General features: G+C 36.3%; 2 protein-coding genes across 2 annotated transcripts in view; one reads left to right on the top strand and one right to left on the bottom strand.

Moving 5' to 3' along the window:
* The window catches only part of LOC139132760 (short transient receptor potential channel 4-like), a 37,957-nt gene extending 34,557 nt beyond the window's left edge, over nt 1-3,400 (top strand). The window contains exon 10 of the mRNA XM_070699023.1: nt 164-3,400. Within this exon, the coding sequence (XP_070555124.1) occupies nt 164-580 (417 nt within the window). The 3' untranslated portion in view covers nt 581-3,400. The remainder of the gene's footprint in view (nt 1-163) is intronic.
* On the bottom strand, nt 2,642-21,719 carry LOC139132761 (endoglucanase F-like). The gene is made up of 11 exons (XM_070699024.1): nt 21,420-21,719; nt 17,485-17,826; nt 16,547-16,717; nt 15,717-15,901; nt 15,061-15,220; nt 14,214-14,310; nt 13,626-13,791; nt 12,277-12,421; nt 4,943-5,108; nt 4,276-4,466; nt 2,642-4,085 (listed from the first exon to the last, which is right to left on the bottom strand). Exons 2-11 carry the CDS (start codon nt 17,774-17,776, stop codon nt 4,021-4,023), a joined length of 1,638 nt encoding a protein of 545 aa, XP_070555125.1. The 5' UTR covers nt 17,777-17,826; nt 21,420-21,719; the 3' UTR covers nt 2,642-4,020.
* Nucleotides 21,720-22,496: the final 777 nt, after the last annotated feature.

Consider the following 22,496-nt stretch of genomic DNA (forward strand, 5'->3'; position numbering starts at 1 on the left):
GATATCACGAAAGAACATAATTTACAAAGATTTCAGAAATTTTGTCGAGTTAGTACCACGGCGTTTCCCCAAATACTAAAACATCAGCGAAATCAACGATACACAACTGAAAGATAATGTAATTTATTACACTTACGCAGTGCCCTTACTCATATTGTTATAGGAGGTGGTGCAAGACGCTGTTAAACGATATCACTTTGAGAAACAACGAGACGAGGAAGAGGAGGCTGACCCATGGTTGCTTCAATTGAAACAAGACATCTCTGGTTTCAAGTACGACATGTTTGAAGCCCTTGGAGAGATGGATAATAAGATAAACCATGTACAAGCAAAAGTTGAAGATCGTGATGTAGTTGAAAGTCGCGGTGGACCAGGCAGTGAAATGTTTCATTTGCTGCAAGATGCGGTGCAATCTGAGCCACTTGACAGATATGCATCGCTACAGTTTATTGACGAGGGAGAAGAGGAACAAATTCAAGATAGAGGATCCAGATTTACATTATCTAGCATACAATCACCTAGTACAGCCACAGGTCTAAGTGAACCTGTGAGTCGTGCACCAAGCTATCCCATAATATGAGATGAATTTCTTGTCAGCTGAAATAAGAGGAGTGCCAGTAGATATTTTTCCTTATTTCGTATTTCGCTTAAATATTGAATTAAGACAAGTTGCACTAAAGGCGATTCAAAGAAAAATGCTTTGTTTGCCGTCCTTGGATTTTTGAAAACCTACGAGCCAGCCAGGAAAAAAAACAAACACAGAAAAAAACCACAAATGTATTAACATAAGCTCAATTGTATTTGGTTCCTTTTGGGAAAATAATATTTTTACTTGTAATAGTATTAACATTGTGTTTGTTTTCTTAATTTTCTCTGAAAACCTAGCAGCGCGCGGACGGCAAACAAAATAATTTTATTTAAAGCGCCTAATTATCGGTAACCAAGCATGGTCCATAGAACTATTGAATGTAATTCGTTAGACGTGTGTACAATACTGCCAACAAGTAACCATATGTCAGCTAGTTCAGCTTAAAAATAACAATTTTCTAAGTAGTAATTAGACGTAAAGATGTTTTCAGAAATAAAGTTTGTGCAGGCATGGCGTAAAATGATAGTATTAAATAAAGGAGAACATGTAAATCATATCTCACACAATGACAAGAAAAGTTTTTCTTTACGATGTAGATTATATAGGAATGTCTTAACTATCTTTATGGCATCTTTCTTTGTCACAGTATGAAATTTTATAATTAACTGTGCCTAACAAGAGTGTTTAACGTCACATATTTGATCTTATACATCGGTGTGAACAAACCTTAAATTCCATTTTGACATTTTTTCGCCGGTCTTAAAATCATTGTGTCATCACTCAACCCTAACAAGACATTTTAAGCCATCATGGAAATGTCTATGTTTTACACTTCAATTGTCATCATGCATCCACCTTTCATTATCCAGTGATTTGATACTCAGTGTACTACTGCTGAAATAACTTAACTCCAAACACAAAGTTATGAAATTTGCATAATGTAGCCAATTAACTTTGAAGAGTAACCCAAATGCACCAATGTGGTCATAATAATGTGTAAATTTCTGAATAACAATTGATGTTATCATGAGATAGTTGAGTTCACAGCTGTACATTTTCTGTACGCTTACCAATTACACATGAATAGAATAAATCGTTGTTGTATGACCATCTTTTCGTTATCTTTGTTAAGTAGGATCCTGTGAATGAATAACTTCGAAACGAAAAGGAAATAAATTAACCAAATTTACTTTAAAAATAGAATGCCTGTCGGGCACAGATATTCGGACTCTCAGTCCTGTAATATGTTGGTCTACCACTTGCTGGGTCTCATTTTGATGCTCATGGAGTAACCAAAGTTTTCACCCGTTTATTTTTGTGAAAATCGAATATTTAATTTTCCCTCACGGGGATGGCTGCCATTATGAATTTTAGGGCTCGGTAAATATCGGGTAAAAATTCTGTAAGTACCAAATTTTGTGCGCTGACGCTTGATTTTTATTCTTGTTTGGAAAGGGAATGAGTTAAAGTTTCCTTGTGAGAAGTTTGAGCAAAGGTCTTTCGATTTGCTTGCTACCTGCGCGTGACTTAGTGACAGCCCGGCATATTATGTACAAATAACATTGTCCTTCGCCCTATTTTGCTGTGAAAATATGACCTTCACTCTATTACGCGGTGAACTTGAATGCTGGACTGCAACCCATTTTGCACGAATAACACAGTCCATCATCGTACTTTTGAGAAGTTGCGCTGTCCCTCACTCAATTCTGGACTTGAACACTGTTCTTTTGCTTTATGTATTCAGAAATGCCGTCCTTCGTAGTCCTTCACTGCCCTTTGTTTTAGTCTCACTCACGGATTCCCGTCAGGCTGGACTTTTAGTACCATTTTTGAGTCTTGCTTCGTCCCTCGAAAAAGAAAAACGCCTCAGTAAGTCAATACTGTCGATGTCATCTTCCATAATGTTTCAAAATCGTGTTTGTGGCCTTGGCTGGATGAATTCCCCAGTTTCTTGATTGAAATCCTGCTCCGTTAACTCTTGTGCAGCACACTGGGCCGGGTCATGTTATATTGAAGAAGACAGCAAAGTGGAGTAAAAACAATAGAACACCATTTTTAGGTTGTGCAAAATTATTTAATTAGCACAAAACTGAAGTAAATGTGAACATATTGCTATATATTTATTATATCTTATCCCAATATTTCCCTGCTATCTAAATCATGCCCCCACCTTTATTTGTTTTCGCATTAAACTTGTATATTCATTTTCTGGTGCCTATGATAACAATACTTTATACCAGACTGAGTATATTAATGGCGCCAGTGCAACGATCTGATTGATCGAGACGAGAAAAGAACCGTAGAATATTCGCGATATACCATGGCTGGCACACGCGCAAGCTCTCGACTTGGGCAAAAGGCATATCCTTTTTTGATTTTCCATGCCTAAATTTCAATGTACTGTTATGATATAATGCAATAAATCACACCCAGCGACGGTATACCACTCGGTTTTGACCAGTTCACTTCATATATGCACTCGCTATATCGCTCGTACAGATATGTCGTGAACTGGTCAAAATCTCGTGACACAGTTGCACTAATATAATATACAATACGACAAGTCATTGTGATTTTACTTATGCTACTGACTGTAACACAACAAATTAGGGTATTAAACCAAATCATGATATGATGTTAAAGATGATCAAAACTGATGATAAAAAGATGTTTAAGGGGCCATAGGAAAGCGACTGATACCTTTATGAACCATTAATTGTGTGTTTCAATATGTTCATACTTAATGTGTTTTCATGTAAAAGCATTTAAATTCAAGCAACTTACTCATTAAAATTTCTTTGTACACAGAAATGTGGTGTGAATGGTCATTTTTTATCCATTACGCGGGAATTATGGGTATCGTACAGATATTTGTAATGCCATCGCTGATGGCTTTGTTGCTGGTCCATAACATCTAGCTACTAAAATATAAAATTAACGCCATTCAAACAAAACACAGGTCGGTTTCAAGTTTTATGCAACCTATTACTTCGAACGTCAATCAGTCAATCAATCAATCTATCTATCTATCTATCTATCTATCTATCTATCTATCTATCTATCTATCTATCTATCTATCTATCTATCTATCTATCTATCTATCTATCTATCTATCTATCTATCTATCTATCTATCTGTCTGTCTGTCTGTCTGTCAATCAATCAATCAATCAATCAATCAATCAATCAATCGTCTCAAATGTATCCAATGTAAAACTGGAAAACTCTTTGTTGCGAAAAGAGTCCTACATAGTTTGGTTCGCAACAGGCATTGGAGGTACCACATGACTGTAATACTAGTGTAATTGAAGAAACACGCTCCAGTAGAATCAAGGCTGGTGACTTTGTTCACGAAACGGAACTCTGGCTGGAGTGGGTTAAAACTTCAGCTTTTGCTGTATCGTCTCTCAGTTCGATACTCGTACGATACTGTTACAAGACAATACAGTGGAACTTTGAAGGCTTTTTCATATGACTAATCTGGTAATGCTTGAGGCCTGAAACAGAACGACAATACATATTAGAAACATTCAGAATACGAGAACACGAACATTACCATTTTTCATAATCTTTTGTCAATTAATTGTTTACAAAAATACAAATTCTGTAGCTCATTCTGAGAGGACAAACTGTTCTTTTTATTAAAAAAAAAATTAAAAAACTTTGAAAATCCAGCCTTCATCATACCGGCAACAGCTGACTGAAATCCAGCGTTATAATCTGTTGCTACTTCGTTTGCGACGTAATTGCGACGGTCATCTGTGTAGTTATCGGATATGTCAGGTCCGCCAACCAGTGCACCGTACAGAATGTTTGGATTTGCTTCATCTCTTCTCAAGTCTTTCCATGATATCACGGCTGGAGGGGCAGGGCATGAACTGTCAAGAGAAATCAAATGACGAGCGTAAACATTAATAATTGAAATAAAAGATCTGTTTCCAAGTGCAGTGTTATTCCTAAACATTTGTCTTAAAGTGTACTTGTGTTCAATTAATCCATGTAGCGCAACAAGAGCAAATCAGCGTCAAAAAGGCTGCTACTTGATCAATCATAGACGGCTGGCATAAGTTGTATTTGTTGTGTCACTGGCCAGGTAGCATGTATTTGTATTTGTTCTTTCACTACCAGAATTAAGTAAACCATAGAATACTTACATGCGTAGTTTTGCACTTTATAAAACAAAAAGTTTTGACTGTGAAAAATACTACATGTGAGTATCTGTTGCCAGATACGGAGGTACCTGTCACTGCTAACACCTGTACATAAACTGCGACAGGTGTTCATTAACTGAATAATAACTGTAACCGATTCAAATTAATTGCTCCTGAATGCATCAGGAGCAAAATAATCTGACCTTCCTCTGTGATGCGGTCTCACGGGAGGGTTGACCCCGAATCCGCAAACAAAACTCCTCCCTGTGTCTCCGAGAATGTAACCAATTTGTGTAGTGGCAAATTTCCTGTACATATCTGGTTTGAGTCCATAGTCAGCTGCTAGTGTGGCTAAGAATGCGTTGGTAGCTGTTGCCATGGAAGCGTCGACGTTTGGGTTTAGAGGGACGACAGATGCAAGATAAAAAGAGATGAAGACACTGAAGAAGAAGTTAATGATTCATTAGACTCATACAACACTGAACGCAAGCCTCTCTTACACCCTTGAATGACCCTGCCTTGAATGTTTGCCTTAAGTTACTGAATACGTTTGAACGTTGTCAACGTTTATAATATTGTGTTCTGCTTTATTAGCCCTTCTCAATCTCTTTGTGGTTTTTCTCAGACACTCACTTATTGGATGTTTGGGAAGAAAAATCGACATCGCTAGATGTACAATCTTACTTTGCGAACAAAGTAAACCCTGATATCCAGCATGTTTGGTGCAATGAAGTATCATAAAAAAATTAACGCAAGAGTCTCCAGAGATGTGATATCGATTTCATTTTCTGCGTTTGCCTTCATGCTTGCTCTCTTGAATTGTAAAACATCGTAGTATTAAACCACTGATAGCTATATTGACGGAGTATTAAACCACTGATAGCTATATTGACGGAGTATTAAACCACTGATAGCTACTGACGAAGTATTAAACCACTAATGGCTATATTGACGGAGTATTAAACCGCTGATAGCTATATTGACGGAGTATTAAACCACTGATAGCTATATTGACGGAGTATTAAACCACTGATAGCTATATTGACGGAGTATTAAACCACTGATAGCTATATTGACGGAGTATTAAACCACTGATAGCTATATTGACGGAGTATTAAACAACTGATAGCTATATTGACGGAGTATTAAACCACTGATAGCTATATTGACGGAGTATTAAACCACTGATAGCTATATTGACTGAGTATTAAACCACTGATAGCTATATTGACGGAGTATTAAACCACTGATAGCTATATTGACGGAGTATTAAACCACTGATAGCTATATTGACGGAGTATTAAACCACTGATAGCTATATTGACGGAGTATTAAACCACTGATAGCTATATTGACGGAGTATTAAACCACTGATAGCTATATTGACGGAGTATTAAACCACTGATAGCTATATTGACGGAGTATTAACCACTGATAGCTATATTGACGGAGTATTAAACCACTGATAGCTATATTGACGGAGTATTAAACCACTGATAGCTATATTGACGGAGTATTAAACCACTGATAGCTATATTGACGGAGAATTAAACCACTGATAGCTATATTGACGGAGTATTAAACCACTGATAGCTATATTGACGGAGTATTAAACCACTGATAGCTATATTGACGGAGTATTAAACCACTGATAGCTATATTGACGGAGTATTAAACCATTGATAGCTATATTGACGGAGATTGAGTGGGACAGACTGAGCCTAAGCCCGTACCGATTCTGATGCCGCGATGTCATAACTAATTGGCTATCTTCATAACTGTAGCACGTAAAGAATTATGAAATCGTTTTTTCAGACTGACATGTCAAAAGCTATTGAGCAAGAATATGTATCTAATTTTATCACTTAAGAGTTTTAAGGCCTCCATTTCTTTGTCGACCATTTTAGTCGTTCTCTCTCCGAAGGAAAAGTCATATCTCATTGAAATCGGAAGCCAATATCATTCAAGGAAGGATTAAGTGGTTGTATCAGGAGTTGATTCAGGGTCGTCACCGTCAGCGTCAAGTTCATAAATCCGGTGCAAAGTCAAAGATTGAAAATTACACAGCTGTTTTCCTCCTTCACTGAGCAAACGAGTGTTTTAAACGATAATTTATCATATACCAAGTTAAACGAGATCTGATTTCCTTCCAGTTTAGTTTCATGACTCAAGATGGACACTGTACAACCTAATTATCTATTTTAATAGCGGTAATGAAGTCGCTGGGTTGGTGCAAATTATGCTGACATCAACAAAAGCGTTGGTAAAGTAAGCCGTACATGTGCATGTACACCAATGATTTACAAATTGCGATATTAAGGTCACACTTTTAATCATATTAAGTACTACTTGTCGTTTGCCAACTCATCTTAAGTTAATTATAAATTCATACACAAAGTCACGATATCAGCAAAAGTGTCAATAAAGTAAACCGTACACCTATGGTTTACAGATTGCGATATTACGATATTAATGTCACACTTTCAATCAGATTAATGACTGTTTATCTTTCGCCGACTCAACTTCAGTTATTTATAGATGCATACTGAAGTCATGACAATATACAGATTTAGAAACGAGTATTAAACCACTGATAGCTATATTGACGGAGTATCAAACCATTGATAGCTATATTAACGGAGTATTAAACCATTGATAGCTATATTGACGGAGTATTAAACCATTGATAGCTATGTTGACGGAGTATTAAACCACTGATAGCTATATTGACGGAGTATTAAACCACTGATAGCTATATTGACGGAGTATTATTTATTTATTTATTTATTTATTTCGAACTCCAACACAGATATGATACAGTTAAAAACCATATACATCCGCACTTACAGGAGGATTTTAGTAAAAAATACAAATAACATGATGTTACAGGACAAGAAAGCAAGTTAAAACAAATGACATGCACAACAAGGACATACATACATACATACATACATACATACATACATACATACATACATACATACATACTACATACATACATATGTATTAAACCACTGATAGCTATATTGACGGAGTATTAAACCACTGATAGCTATATTGACTGAATATTAAACCACTGATAGCTATATTGACGGAGTATTAAACCACTGATAGCTATATTGACGGAGTATTAAACCACTGATAGCTATATTGACGGAGTATTAAACCACTGATAGCTATATTGACGGAGTATTAAACCACTGATAGCTATATTGACGGAGTATTAAACCACTGATGGCTATATGGACGGAGTATTAAACCACTGATAGCTATATTGACGGAGTATTAAACCACTGATAGCTATATTGACGGAGTATTAAACCACTGATAGCTATATTGTCGGAGTATTAAACCACTGATAGCTATATTGACGGAGTATTAAACCACTGATAGCTATATTGACGGAGTATTAAACCACTGATAGCTATATTGACGGAGTATTAAACCACTGATAGCTATATTGACGGAGTATTAAACCACTGATAGCTATATTGACGGAGTATTAAACCACTGATAGCTATATTGACGGAGTATTAAACCACTGATGGCTATATGGACGGAGTATTAAACCACTGGTAGCTATATTGACGGAGTATTAAACCACTGATAGCTATATTGACGGAGTATTAAACCACTGATAGCTATATTGACGGAGTATTAAACCTTTGATAGCTATATTGACGGAGATTGAGTGGGACAGACTGAGCCTAAGCCCGTACCGATTCTGATGCCGTGATGTCATAACTAATTGGCTATCTTCATAACTGTAGCACGTAAAGAATTATGAAATCGTTTCTTCAGACTGACATGTCAAAAGCTATTGAGCAAGAATATGTAAGTAAGTAAGTAAGTAAGTAAGCCTTTATTGAAATCGTATCCCAGTTGGGATCTTGATCATAAAGTACAATAAAGGTTTTGCAAAAACAACAATGAAAGAGTATATATAATATATATATAAATATAAATATCTATACATGAGGTCAACGTATGAAAGGTTCATAAATAGTTTACTTTGTCTTTTTCATTTTGTCTTGTCTGAGTTTAAAACATGTATGTATGTATTTTCCCAATTCACATAGTGATGCTTTATCTGTCCTTGAAAAGATGCTTACAAGGTCTTGTGTGCCTCTGAATGCATTTTCACAAATGTTTAGTTTACTGAAAAAATCATGTCTAATGTCTGTGTATCCTTTGCAATGAAAAAGAAAATGTATCTCATCTTCTACTTGTTTGTTTTGGCAAATTGGGCATGCTCTGTCTATGACATCGAGGTTTCTATATCTACCTGTTTCTATGTGTAGTATGTGTGCACTAATGCGTAACTTGCACAGGGCTGATCTGTGATCTGGGTTTTTTATAACATGAAGGTAGCTTTCGAGAGAGAAATCTTTTTTCAACTATTATTATTATTATTATTATTATTATTAGACTTTATTTAAACTCGATAGACTGTTGAGCCGAAGGCTCTTCTCACACAGTGTCGAGATGCAAGAAATATACAATATGTACATTAAAAAAAATATAAAAAAATCAGAACAGAGAAAAACAAAACATTAAGACAGCAAGAAACAGACGACAAAATATAAAAAAGCGCCAAAAATGGCTCAAAAATTACATTTTGCCCAAAAGATGAGACTTACATTTCGTTTTAAAAGAGTGAAGAGTAGAGCAAAATTTGACATCTGCTGGTAAACTATTCCATATTTTGACACCGCTATACGTAAAACTCCTCTTAAAAATTTGAGTTCTGTGTCTTGGAATATATAATTCATTTCTGTCTACAGATCTTGTACTACGACTGTGGACGTTCTGGACACTTCTAAAAACATTCAAATAATTAGGAGCCAAATTATTTTAGACTTTGTACATCAAGACTGATTCATTAAAAACAATCCTTTCTCTAAATGGTAACCACTTTAAAACGTCGAATAAATTACGACTAGGAGTGCTAAAATCTGAGTCTAAAAGTACTCTGGCTACAGCTTTCTGTAGTCTTTCAACACGAAGTAAAAGTTTGTTGGAACAATGACCCCATATGTTAGAACAATAGTCAAAATGGGGTAAAATAAAACAATTGTAAAATATCATCTTAGCTCTCTGAGTTAAAAAGGGACGAATACGTTTTAGATGCAGCAATTTAAAGGCTACCTTACTACAAACTGAATTTACTTGCTTTTCCCAATTTAGGGTGTCGTCAATGGTTACACCCAACAATTTTTCGTGGGTTACACAATCGAGCTGATCATTGCCACACATAACATTGATGTGATTTTTCGTTCTGGCTTTTTTCTGCGTTGTACCAATGACAATAACCTTAGTTTTCTGTGAATTAACACACATGCTATTTTGATCGCACCAGCGTGTGATCAGATTCATATCTCTGCTCAGCTTGGTTGGTTCAATTTCGTTAATTTTGGGACTGATCACCTGAGCTGCTGTGTCATCAGCATACATATACATATCAGAATTTTCAGAAGCCAGAGGGAGGTCATTTATAAAAAGTAGGAACAACAGGGGCCCTAAAATAGATCCCTGCGGTACACCTGTACTGACAGGAAGAGAATCACTCAGGGTTCCATTAAAGGACACCAACTGAGTTCTGTTTGCGAGGTAAAGCCCATTGTCTGCTCTGAACAACCATAAAGTCTGAGTTTCTTAAGTAAAGTACCATGATGAACTAGGTCAAAGGCTTTTCTAAAATCAACGAGTAAAACACCTATTAGATTTCCACTATCGATTGCCTGGTACCATGAGTTGGTAATGTTAGTCAAAGCTATTTGACAAGAGTGGAACGTACGAAAACCGGATTGTTTATCTGACAGTAAATTGTGCAATGAAAGAAAATTGTAAAAATGACTATGTACATGTCTTTCTAACAACTCTCTGTATGTGCGAAGTTTATTTTTATGGTGCCCTTGTCTGGTATCATCATGAATCAATTCAAATGCACATTTTTCAAATCATTTTTATGTATCTAATTTTATCACTTAAGAGTTTTAAGGCCTCCATTTCTTTGTCGACCATTTTAGTCGTTCTCTCTCCGAAGGAAAAGTCATATCTCATTGAAATCGGAAGCCAATATCATTCAAGGAAGGATTAAGTGGTTGTATCAGGAGTTGATTCAGGGTCGTCACCGTCAGCGTCAAGTTCATAAATCCGGTGCAAAGTCAAAGATTGAAAATTACACAGCTGTTTTCCTCCTTCACTGAGCAAACGAGTGTTTTAAACGATAATTTATCATATACTAAGTTAAACGAGATCTGATTTCCTTCCAGTTTGGTTTCATGACTCAAGATGGACACTGTACAACCTAATTATCTATTTTAATAGCGGTAATGAAGTCGCTGGGTTGGTGCAAATTATGCTGACATCAACAAAAGCGTTGGTAAAGTAAGCCGTACATGTGCATGTACACCAATGATTTACAAATTGCGATATTAAGGTCACACTTTTAATCATATTAAGTACTACTTGTCGTTTGCCAACTCATCTTAAGTTAATTATAAATTCATACACAAAGTCACGATATCAGCAAAAGTGTCAATAAAGTAAACCGTACACCTATGGTTTACAGATTGCGATAATACGATATTAATGTCACACTTTTAATCAGATTAATTATTGTTTATCTTTCGCCGACTCAACTTAAGTTAATTACAGATGCATACTAAAGTCATGACAATATTCAGATTTAGAAACGATTTTAGTTGTTCACTTTTCAACACTCCGTTCTTGTTTAAATTACGCTTCGCACTCGCACTTCTTCGCTTAGACACAGAGATGTAGATCCTCTGAGACTTTGATGTACTGACTTCAGTCTGATGCCTAGTCTATTTGACTGTGGTGGACTGTTATAGACAGCCGACTTTTCTAGATATTACAACAATGTAGAATTATCGCGATTAAACCGTCAGGAAATGGTGTAAAAAGGGGTATAACAGTTCTGTTTGTCGATAAATTAAACGGGTTCTTGTGTATGGATAATCGTCATCGTGGAGCCAAGTGATCTCTGGTGATCCCCTCGGTCCATATGTGGGTTCCCCGCTCTTTTGTAATTTATTTGGACGATATTGGTTTACTATGTCAACATTTTTCATGCCAATTACGCAACTGCACGCACACAATGTTAGTGATTTATGAAATGACTCTACGTTGTCACAGTGAGATAGCATCCGTTTGCATCAGTGATGTTCCAATTAGAAAATTGCTTTAAATAATACAGAATATTAGGTCTTAACGAGACAGAAATTTCCTGTCTCCGTCTGGGATTAAAAATAGCCAGTCAGAAGAGTTTTGCAGAAGCCATCATCTTTAGGTTCTTTTTCGAGTTTTTCTGCCTATGTCTCCGCCACTTCAAGCATCGAATTTTGTATAGCAGGTTCAGTTAGACAGACCTGCAATAACTTCCTCAACATTGATTTATTTGACATTTTCTTATTATTTCCTATTTTCAAGAAAATGAGTTTGATTTACTGCTGTTGGTCTCCCTTATTGTCATAATGTCATTTATCTAAATGAAAGAAATAAACAGTTCTACCTGCATAACGTAGAGCACCCCAAGCATTTCGATGAACTAAACCTTTGGGTGTGTATGGTATCTTGCCGCCAGGCATCCACTCGTCCATATATTTCTTGAAATTCATTGCATACTTCTCATCTCCGGTGAAAAGAAACAGCAAAAGCTGTTTAAAATGTCATGGTGAAAAGATGAGAATAAATAAATAAATAAATAAATAAATAAATAAATAAATAAATAAATAAATAAATAAATAAATAAATAAATAAAGTAAAAAAACACAACAAATACTGGGTAGCGAACTTGCAGAATAATTAGATATCCCTAATATTTTTCTTCGTTCAGCGAAGGAAAATACGAGTGACGTAATGACCGTGTCACCACGAGTCAGAGACGAGTGGTGACACGGTCATTACGTCACTCGTATTTTCCTTTGCTGAACGAAGAAAAATATTAGGGAATAATATACTTATCACATGCACAAGCCAAGAATTCGTTATTTTTTGCAAAATAAAATAAGTTTTACATGACGATTCCGCGTTTAAACTTTTGAACTACTTTAAGAATAAATATCAGTACGCCGTGCACAAGTTGTCAATCATTTCCAGTCGTCCGTCGTGTGCGTTAGCGCTCACGTTCGTTCGTGTGTGGAGCAAATGACAGCTCTCGGTCTACACGTAGGCTACCTTCCGCAAAGTTATACTCTATTTCAAAGATAGCATAGTCCTAGAAATTTATCACAGACGAAGATACGCTATTTTTCGGGAACAAATATCGACTGAATCTCGACGGCGCGAACACTGTAAACGTCGCGCCTGACCCTGTTTGCAATGCGTACGGAACCAACGGTATACGCGACCAGCTTCGAGTTCGTTGTTTCCGCAAATTATTCACGTAATTCCTTCGGAATATACAGGCGGTACACTCTTGTGTTTACATTGTTCGGATTAGTAATGTCGTAGTCTGTGAAATATCGATTTCATTACATGACTTTTAGGCAGCCTGACTTTTGATCGTGGGAGAAACATCGGCCGCCATGTTGTTTGTTTACATATTAACGAGCACACCGAAGATCGACAAAAAAAAAGGTCCGACGCACCAAAATTGATGACATAGACGCGGGTTGTCGTGACGTAGAACGACCAGAGAATAAATCCCGTATTTCTTGTTCGGAGACGACAAACTTGGCTTGTGCATGTGATAAATATCATTAGACAAAATTTTAATCGTCGACTGATTTTCTTTCTTGAATATCAATATTATTTGTAACGGGCCGGGCATCTTCAAGACGTTTAAAAGAAAGACGTCTTTAAATTCAACATTACTCTATCGATAATGTTGCGTGATTAATATCTTATAACCGTACATACCTGGACACCTGGACACGAATCCCCATATCCAAACGAATAAGCACGACTGGACATCTTATGATCTGAATACAGCCGAATGGCGTCATTTAGATATTTGGGAGAACTCGTTGCGTAATAAAGCCATACAGCCGCCCAGGTTAGCTTGTTTTCATAAGGACGTTTAGGTCTGAAGTTTAAAGGACTCAATTACAAAGTTTGCTAACTCTAATCTGTCGAATAGTAAATCATGACAAATCATTGCGGAACAGAGGAATATTATTCATGCTAACCTAGAACCGATCCTTACACGATTTTCAAACTCTACATCTTAAGTTTTTTTGCCTTTTTCAATAATAGCTGTCCAACGTCCACGTAGATATAATTTTAAGTAGATTCACTTATTACAGATTCAGCAGCCTGTTTCGTTTTATTTTATATTGAAGTGTTGTCGAGAAGTAGTTTACAGCATATTGACTCACAATCCCTCTATCTGGATAGAGGGACTGAGATTGACACAAAGATAGAAGTGTTTCGTGACACAAAATGTGTCACAAAATATCCTATATGTTGACATCATAATGATTGAATGGATAAAACGTCTGAACTTGCCTATAGTATTCATGGCTAGGATATTTACCACGGTGCGTACTGGCAAATTTATATAATTGTATTGCATGTTCCAACAACAGCAAAGCATAGTCTTTGTCTGAAAAGAAAGATTCGGTAATATTTCTGAAAATAAAGTTATAATTGGTTATTAACATTATTTAAATAATGGCCATTGCCACTCACTCCGCCAATTACACTTCCATGTAATCAGCCATTCAGAATGATTCAATAATAAAATTTTATATTTATCTTATTTCTTTACTGAAGGGTCCTATAAATTAAATGTTACACCTTAACTTTAATCATAAAGCCTTATTGAATTCCAAGGGTAATTGAATGCCTTAACATTTTGCAATATCGGTCCCCAGGTTCTGTCAATTAACCTGCTATCTATTTCATGTCTGGTTAAATGGATTTTACTGTCATGATAAGACTGTTACAGTCTTGTTAAGGGTTCTGTCATGCTTCATTTTTTTCTTCTTTACCTCACTGTACCGATACAGTAAACCGTGCAAAGCGTGAAACCCGAAGCGTTGCCAATTATGGCAGAATTATGGCGAGAGAATCTTATGTTTAACATAGGACGATTATAACTTTCCATTAAAAAATTCAATACAACATATCCTCTGTAATAAACATGGTTGGGTTGGGCTGTCTCCGTTGTCGATGGAAATCAAAATAATCGTTACCTTGATATTCTAAGTTCTAGACGAAAGGGTGTACATGTCACTTTGTGTGTCAAGTAGTTTTGTCAAGAGATAGATGTCAACCAACGATATAATACTGTAAAGGAAACGCCAACTTGTGTCTTATCTAGTCGATCATCAACAAATGGCGTAAATTGTACCTGTATCATTGAACGCAATGGCACAAGCTGCCAAAGCTGCTGCGGTTTCACCGGCAACATCAGATCCCGGAGTTTCTTCGTCAATTTTAAATGACGGTCTTGGTAGATCCATATCTTCAGCGCGCCCCCAACGTTTATGGTCTAATTTTGGATCTCCTACCTTGGGAAAGAAAAATTTACTTCTTTTTATCTATATCAGTTGACGTAACGCCCATCTAAATTGATAGTGTAATTGAGTAGAATACTTAAGCAATGATAATATAAATAAATATGCTTACTAGAACATATAAAAACCTGTCTAGGTTTTAACACACGAAGAGCAGCAATAGAAAATGCATGGAATTACCAGAAATGACACGGTTCTGATATTCTTATCTGATATTGATATTATTTAAACGGCTTTGTCTTTTCCAAACCATACCACTATTGTTATTTAACACGATTGGAACTAATTTGGGATAATTGGATGGTAAAGTAATGTTGATTTTATCTGCAAATGTAAGCTCATCTGCTTTTCTTTTTAAGTTACATACTTGTTTTTATGAGTAATTTGTAATATTGCAACATTCAGCTATATGGCACTTAACACTTTTCAGAAATTTGAAAACTATGAAGATCCAATTATCCAAAATAGTTCCAATCGTGTTATGTTTTACCTGATAATAAAATTCGTTTGGATTTGTATGACATTTGATGAAATAATCCGCTGTCCATTTAATGCATCCTAACATATTTTGCAGCTCGCCAGTAAGTTCATAGACGTCCCGATATTCAATTAATCCCCATGCCAATACAGTTGTGCTCCATGCCATCGGCAAACCAAACTTAATGTAATCACCAGCTGCAAATTACACAACATTATCGTGTCAAGTTTCATAGAGATTACATTTGGATTGTATAACACAGCAAACAGTGAACGGGGGCAAACCAGCGACTTATCCAGAAACACCAATCCATGTTCCTCTGGAGCTAGGTGGACAATTTACATGTAAGTCAAAGAGTAGATAAATGTAGGGCCATCTATGTTGAAGTATGAATCCAACGCTTAAGTAGTTCTGTTTAATTCTCAGTAAGTCATTTCTACGATATTATAGACTCAAGACTTAAGGGAACAAAAGTTGCTCTTTTTGAGCTTTTTTCATGAAGTTTCAGTTATTTGAGATGAAAAGTTGTTTATGTATTTAATTATTTGAAAAATGCTGAAATACTGGTCAACTGTGCGTAATCTCTTCTCTGTTTGCAGCCAAATATGTTTCAAAATTTAGTAAAATATTTAGAGGCCTCTACCGTAAAATCAAGTTCATTGTAGAACTTTCATCACGTTCTGTTGAATACGCGCTGAAACATAATTTTTGGACCTCATGCAAATTTTTTAGATGAAATCTTAATCGCCCGTGCCTTCCTTATAGATAAGGATGACAGCTTTGGCTAGCATTGTGACAATGTTTATTTGAAATTTGAAAATGACAGTTAAATATGTACAAACCATCAAACCACCCTCCTGTGAGATCTTCGCCATTTTCACCCTGGTCTGTCAGACAGGAATCACCTCGCCAGCTGATTCTATTGTTGCTAGGTAACGGACCTGAACGTTGTGCTTCGTAGAATAATATAGATTTATGCAACACCTCTTTCAAATCGTACGGTAACTCCATATCTACATAGGGAGATTAAATAAAAGTGTAAATCATTTGATGAGGTAAAATAATTCTCAACCCAGAAATGAACATATCTGGAAAGGTAAAATTGGTTAAAATGCGTGTATTTCAATTAAAGAGATATAGTCGTCGGAACTGCGCCTGTGCGAAGCTTGTTTACAAACAATGTATTTCGTGCATGATATCAAGATGCACCTCATCATCATAGCTGCAACATTTAAATTATACGATGATAGATTATGACAGACATGTTTTAACTGTCATCAGTCACCATTGTGCCTTGGATACACTGTTGCCATGGGTCGTATGGGTCCCATACGACCTTTCAGCGCAGTTCCGACGACTATATCCCTTTAAATGTTCATTGGCTGTAACTTTTTGATGAATTTGCTATTATTTTGTTTTGTATGAAAATTACTATTTACGAGCGCCAATCATGCCGAGATGTTCAACATTAAATTCGTCAACACAGCTCGTATGTATGTGAGTATTGTTCGATGTGATTGCTGGAAACAGAACTCATTTGTCGACAATTGTACACAAGGCATCATGGGTAATACATTTGTCTTTCAAGAACCATGGAGAAGAGAAAGAAAATGTACTCTTTACAACAAACGTAATGTAAATATTATCAAACGCTATTGCGCTTTTTACTGCTACCACCTTTTGTCCGTACATTTGGAGCAATAATTTGTGGTGTTTTATTTTATTCAAAATAGATCGGCTTGTCACATTCACACAAGAATTGGTATGGCTTGTAACTTACAAGTCTGAGAAGTATCCTTAGATCGATTTAACACTGTAAAATCTGCGGCCTTAACTCCTTCTATCGCTTCATATGCTACTTCCCCTTGCGATTCATTGTTTTCATCAATGCCTTCCTTCCCCGCTTCAGCTTCGTCTTCGGTGTCAGAATCTCCATGCTCTGTAGCCTTTCTTATCGTCTCCCTTTCTATCAGAGCAGCCTCACACTCGTCTTCAAGAGTCAGATTTCCTCGGCTTGTGCCTATGTGTGAGCTGAATTCCTCAGATGGAGTTTTGACAATATTCGAATCCATATTGCTTGACGTTGTCTTAATCTTAAATCCTAGAGTCAAGATCTTCAAACCTAGACATTAGCGAATAAAGAACAGTGACATAATGTGACGTTTTTTTCACAAATAACAGTATTTTTGATGAAAATATTCGGTTTTATGGCCGCTTACTTTACATGTCCGTGGCCTTTGTTGCTACAAATAGTTTCTTTAAAATACTTGAGATGGAAGATTTACTATAGACTCAGTAGACCGTTCGATCTATCTAAAATATCCTTATCCTTATATCGTAGACCTCTCTGTCAATGATGTGCTGCTGAAAAGGTAATAAAGTTTTGAAGATGAATTTGTTTGAAACCTCCTGCATTCATGATACATGCCAAATTACATACCCTTTTCAACATAATTCTAAGTTTATTGGCTACATATAATTTTATAATTATAATAATTTTATAATATTTTTATTGATCATTGTATCGATCATTATATCACTCTACAGAACTCAATTAAAAACAGAGAACTCAACCAGGAGTACGGGTTTTTTAATCACATCAGCTACATAGTTCTACCTGCGTTTACATCTATTTTTCATTTACATTTGCAATGCGACACCTCCGTTCTTTTTTACACACTTCCCAGTTCTTTCGATTTTCCTTTTTACACCTGTTTCGCCATAATTCTCTCTTCAAATTCTGTAGTTTGTTGCTTTACAGTTTCATTCCACCTTAGTATCTGATAAAGCTGACGGCATGATTTCGAAAGATGCCACTTCCTCAGCCTCAGTTTTTGTTACATTGTAGAGCAACATGTCAAGCAGCATATTTACCAATATCAAAAGCTACCAACCAGAAGAAACAATCAGCCCAGGTTCAGTGTGACATCAAAGGTCGTAAGCAAATTATCATTCCTAACGATCTGGTGGTCAAGAACCCTTCTGGCGACACAAATAAAACAGCTGGTATGTGGTTCAAAAATACACTGAAAATTTCAAGAATCCAAGACAGAATATACTTTTTCACCTCAACAATTTAACATTCTGCAAGCATCCATGTATTAAAGGCAGAGATTTTTGGTCAGTTTTATCTCTGAACAAACTGATTAGCTAAATACAACTTTAAACGGACAACAACGATTGAAGTTACACAAACGATCAACTTCAACTTGTTACCTGGTCGCAAGATCTCTGCCTTTAAGTACATTTTACAAAATTTGTAAAGTGTAACAAAGATATGTAGGCAGAGAAGATAAGCATAAAAGCCCGTTCAAGAACATATTTTTTCACGACGACATCTACTCGGAAATTCTACGCCAGCGTGGACGCAAAATAAGAATATAATTACTTTTGCCTATCCTGACCAATCAGAAAGCTTTTAAATAACAAAGAATAATTAATTTTACTCGGCAAATATCATCCATGCTATGATTTGCAAAATATGCCAACTGCTCTGCATAAATTAGACATACGAAACTACAAACAACAAACCCATCAATGACATTTGAATGGACATGGTATCAGTGATTTCAATGTAGCTGTGTAAAGGGGGCTCAAAAACAAAGCTGTCGTGAAAGAAAAGAACTTCAAATTGTCAACATATTCCTGCTGATGTTGTTACGACAGAAAAAAGGCGGTAAAGTAAGTTCTAATTCACCGTGATATGCGACACCATATTTGCTACGACCCAGAAGAATTTGTATACTCCCGTTGTCCGTTCACATATGAACTGCATGATCCGCTATATATGTATGTCCTAAATTTGGATAATTCGCTATTACTGCTCGGAGTTTGGTCGAAATCGCGTCGTATTCGAGTGAGGTGTCCGTATTTTGACGAGTTGCGCAGCAATGAGTCAAAATTACGTCACCGACGATGCACTTTCATACTCGGACGCGTAAGCAGGGGAACTCCATGAAAACAAATTACAAATTCTGCAACTTAGACTGAAGACATTGTTTTGCATATAAACAGTCAAGAGTAATAGTATCTTTGCTTTTGGTGACATTACCATTTAGAATGACTGACAATGGCTACAATACTGACGAGGTGTGGCAACCGTGGACATAAAACGTCTCCCAATGTCGACCCTTTCAAAAGACGCTGCTTTAAAACTTACATCCTTCAGGGAGCATTTATACCTCTCATCATTTAAAATGTCACTGGATATTAGGCTCCATAAAATTTGGTAAGAATGACAGATAATACCATTTTACTTTCTATGCCAATTGCTCTCGTCCTTGGGTTGCTGCAGCTGTTTATAACAGTTTATGAGTGTTTTACGATGGCTTTCGAAAAGAGTCAGGCATCAATCTTCGTTAACAAATTCGTTGAACAGATTTGCTAGTGCTACTACATCATGCCTGGAGTGCTATATTAAGATAGGGGAACGTCTATTTTCTGTATCAATTTTAGGAATGTAATCACAGCTATTTTTGCTTTAAATCATATTTGATTCAAAACCAATACGAAACAAAAAAATACGGTAATTTTCATTTTAAGAGACTTGAATCCATTTAATTATATTAGTTACGTGTACCTTTGTATTATTCCAGGGTTAATACGTCTTTGCTTCAATTACATGGGAAACAATGTTCAATTTTGAAGTCGAAAAGCGTCCTGAATAGCAGGCGTCGAAACTCAATTGTAACACTCTACCATGCCATGGATACGTCTACGGCCATTCACAGTGGCTTCAGTAATGCGCCACCCTGAATGGCATTGAAAAGAATACGTTAATGGATACTGCCATGGCCATTCACAGCAGCTTTAGTAGTTTACCATTATGAATGGCATTGAATGAAAACAACACAGTGGCTGACACACTTCATGGCCAAAACCGTCCTCTACCTAACAAGTACAAATTGATGCAACGGGGCATTCCTTTGAGAAAGTGTACAGACTTATCGAGTTAAAATATATAACTAGGGGTAAATTACATATAAACACCTATCGAGTTAAAATATATAACTAGGGGCAAATTACACATAAACACCGTCCAAACGTTCGCCCTGATCGCTGTGTACGTCAGTTGTGTACATTATCGAAATAATAAATGTGTCCTCTTTTATGATTTATTAACCTATCATTGGAAGAACTGTGATACACACAAATCAAACGTAAAACGGAAACTGTCTGAAGATTTTTACTGTAATTATCCAAAATGACCTGCACCAAGATAAAATTACACCTCTGTCCCTCTGTATAGGGACCGTGATTACACAATATTATTATTATCTTTATTAATCCTCGTTGGGAAATTGGATTGCTCGCCACATTAATAAAACAGAAGCAAGTCGCCACAAATGAAAACCACATAGAAACATAGCACAAAAATACAGACAGAAAGAAAGACAGTAGACATAAAGCATGTATAAACTGTATGTACATTTCTGCATGTTAAAAAGATGTACGAATGGTCATGTGCGCGGACCTTAGTTTCTATGAAAAAATTTTAAATTATACCTGACTGCAGTATTCAAAAAATTACTGAATCATCGCAGTTTGTTTGTTTTTTTCTATTATGCGTTTGTAATCAGATAAGTAGGTATATATGCCAGGGAACAACTTAAGCAAATATGGACTACCTTTTGTAGAAGTGTAGTGTAGGTTGCATGTGACAGCGGGACAAACACTATTCCTTAATGAGATCTAAAAGATTGTAGATATACTTACGTAGGACGTCTCCTTATACAAGAGTACATGTATATCGGTATAGTTAGTACGTTCAGCTGCAGTTTGTGTATGAAGCATCCAGTATTGGATGACAACTTCAGTCTCGATAAAACAATATGCCTCGCTAATTAGTCAACAGACTCTGTTATTGCACTGATGGTTATTACTATGCAAGGATGCATCAACATCAATGGCATTAACCAATTCACAAGATTGCTGCAATTGCGTAACAAGTATTATTCTCTTCCCGTAAATGCTCAACGAATCCATGGCCGAAGTAACAGCTGTGAACAGAATGTTAATCCTCATTAGAATATTGTATTGACCCGATGACGACACGTTCCGAGGGATAAATGTGCCTATAACGGATATTCATATTTTCATTGTGTCAGGACGCGATTTAATGATCATCTTGAAAAATAGCATTTCATTTACTGAATTTACAGTAATATATGTTCATACATATTATTATTGTTTAGGCACACCACTACCAGTGTAGTTTTCCAAGCACCAGCTGGAAGGATCGACACTGCAGTCAAAATTAATGAATAGCGCTGTTCACGGTTACAGGTTTGTTACTAAATATAGCTGTACGCGCGCGACATCGGACACGCAGCTTGAAATGCGGACAAATTTTATCAATGTTGCATGCGTGGCTGTTTTTGCAGCTTGTACTCTGAGTCGTGAATATGTTTTTTAGTATTCACTGTTACACTAGCAGTCGCCCACTGCGATGTATTTTCGTCGTTCTTGCATGCGTAATTTTCAAAAGCGTAATCTAAAAATGCGGACAAATATTTATTTTTGCATATTAATGAGAGAACAGTGACGTAAACTGTGAACTGCCCTATTGTAGCCAATAGAACAGTTTAATGTATAATTACTCTGCGCCGAGCTTTTAATGAGTAAAATTGTAGCGCTGTAAGGCGGCAAAAATTCGGCAAATCAAGCCAGTGATGAAAATTCACGTTACTATAGAGACGGTTCCGAGGGGAGACTCAATTCCTCCTCTTACAATTTATTTACTGCCACAGCGACAAATTAAAACTGCGAGCATCAGCAACCTTAACTTGCAAA

This window comes from Ptychodera flava, chromosome 5, assembly GCF_041260155.1.
Source record: "Ptychodera flava strain L36383 chromosome 5, AS_Pfla_20210202, whole genome shotgun sequence".
NCBI classification, from domain to species: Eukaryota; Metazoa; Hemichordata; class Enteropneusta; family Ptychoderidae; genus Ptychodera; species Ptychodera flava.

Coding starts and splice junctions, on each gene's coding strand:
- LOC139132761 (XM_070699024.1), bottom strand. CDS start 17,776: ATGGATTCGAATATTGTCAAAACTCCATCTGAGGAATTCAGCTCACAC. Junction 12,422..13,625: donor ATTCGTGTCCAGGTGTCCAG/GTATGTACGGTT, acceptor CATTTTAAACAG/CTTTTGCTGTTTCTTTTCAC. Junction 5,109..12,276: donor GGGTGCTCTACGTTATGCAG/GTAGAACTGTTT, acceptor CCATGGCAACAG/CTACCAACGCATTCTTAGCC.